At 36.8% G+C, this 1,813-nt stretch overlaps 1 protein-coding gene across 2 annotated transcripts in view; it reads right to left on the reverse strand.

The window, feature by feature from the left end:
- LOC106883599 (uncharacterized) overlaps positions 1–1,813 on the reverse strand; it is a 44,795-nt gene that overhangs the window by 24,999 nt on the left and 17,983 nt on the right. For both annotated transcript variants that reach the window (XM_052976003.1, XM_052976002.1), the window contains one exon: positions 122–233. In XM_052976003.1, coding sequence (XP_052831963.1) covers positions 122–233 — 112 coding nt within the window. The remainder of the gene's footprint in view (positions 1–121; positions 234–1,813) is intronic.

The raw sequence follows: 1,813 nt of genomic DNA on the forward strand, positions 1-1,813 counted from the left end.
ATATATATATATATATATATATATATATACACATACACACTGTGTGGAGAAATTAGGCTATGAGTGAAAGAAAGACAATAATGTAATAATAATTATATAATATAATAAACGATATAGTTACCAATGTTGTAGTCATGTATTTTAGTTAATTTTCCAGTCCCAAAACTGTCTTCAGATCCTAATACTGGTTTGTAAGTGAAGCGTACAAGTTGATTAATGGTATCATATTCTTCCTGCAAATTTAAAGTTAATACATTGTTAATACTGAACATGGTGTCATAAATTCATGATTGTATTGTAATGTCATGTGTTTTCTTATTGTTAAATTATTGTTACGATCATCATCATCATCATTATAATGCTTTTCCATACTTGCATGGGTTGGAAGGAATTTGTGCAAGCAGATTTTCTTTGGCTGGATACCCTTCCTTGCCAGCCCTCAGCTGTTTTCCAAGTATGGTAATATTTCTCCATGGCCAGACATGTTTTCGCAGAAGATTGGAAATAAATGACACTGCTTACATGACAGGGACACTTGTTTACAACTATCCTGTGATGTTGAGGCAAGGAGACAGTAACACACACACACACACACATGCGACAAAGCAAATACAGATGACAAAAAAGTCCAAGGGGTTTGCAGTTAATATTTATTAGATTGATGTCTTTAATCAATACATTGGAGTACAACCTTAATTCTCAGATTATCTTATTCCTTGAATATTATTTGATTACCATTTTGGATTATGGTGCATCTTCATCCTTGATTATATATCTTTTGTCTTTTGTGGTATGGTCTTGAAGAACTTTAGTCAAACAAATCAATCTCAGTACTTATTTTTTTAAAGCCTAGTTCTTATTCTATCAGTCTCTTTTACCAAACCACTAAGTTAAGGGGACATAAACATACAGGCACTTGTTGTCGAGAGGTGGTAAGAGTCAAACACAGACACAAAGACAAACATGTATATGTGATGGGCTGTTTTCAATTTCAGTCAACCAAATCCATTCACAAGGCTTTGGCTGACCTGGGGTTATAGTAGAAGACACCTGCTCATGGTGTCACGCAGTGGGACTGAACTCAGAATGAAGTAGTTGGGAAGCAAACTTCCTACCGCACAGTCATATTTGCACCTACAAAAAATTGAATATATCCATACACAGGTGTAGGAATGGCTGTGTGGATAGGCGCTGGCGTGGCTGGTGTGGAAAGAAGCTCGTTTTTCAAGCAAATGGGTCTGGGTTCAGTCCCACTGTGTAGCACCTCGGGCAAGTGTCTCCTACTATAGCCTTGGGCTGACCAAAGCCTTGTAAGTGGATTTGGGAGACAGAAGTTGAAAGAAACCTGTTGTATATATATGTATATATTCATGTGAGTGTCTTTGTGTCTGTGTATATATATATATATAAGGTTAATGCTAGGAATCTCTCTTAGAGATCACATTTGGAACAAAGAGATCAGGAATAGAACTGGAGTGAAGGATGTCATTGCAGAATACCACCAGTCAAAGCTATGGATGGGTCGGTCATGTCACAAGGTTCACAGACTATCGGTGGACCTGTGTAGTTGTTAAGAGATGACTCAGAAGACCTCCAATCAGATGGGAAGATGATTTAAGAAAAATGTTGGGAGCAACTTGGAAGAGAATGCTGAGAGTATGAGGGGAGTGGAGCAAATGCTGGAGCCAGCTGAGCTGACTTGGCACCAGACAGCCTGGCCAATCCAGGTGATATATATACATACATACATACATACATACATACATACATACATACATACATATATATATATATATATATATATATATATATA

Source organism: Octopus bimaculoides, chromosome 23 (assembly GCF_001194135.2).
Source record: "Octopus bimaculoides isolate UCB-OBI-ISO-001 chromosome 23, ASM119413v2, whole genome shotgun sequence".
Taxonomy (NCBI): domain Eukaryota; kingdom Metazoa; phylum Mollusca; class Cephalopoda; order Octopoda; family Octopodidae; genus Octopus; species Octopus bimaculoides.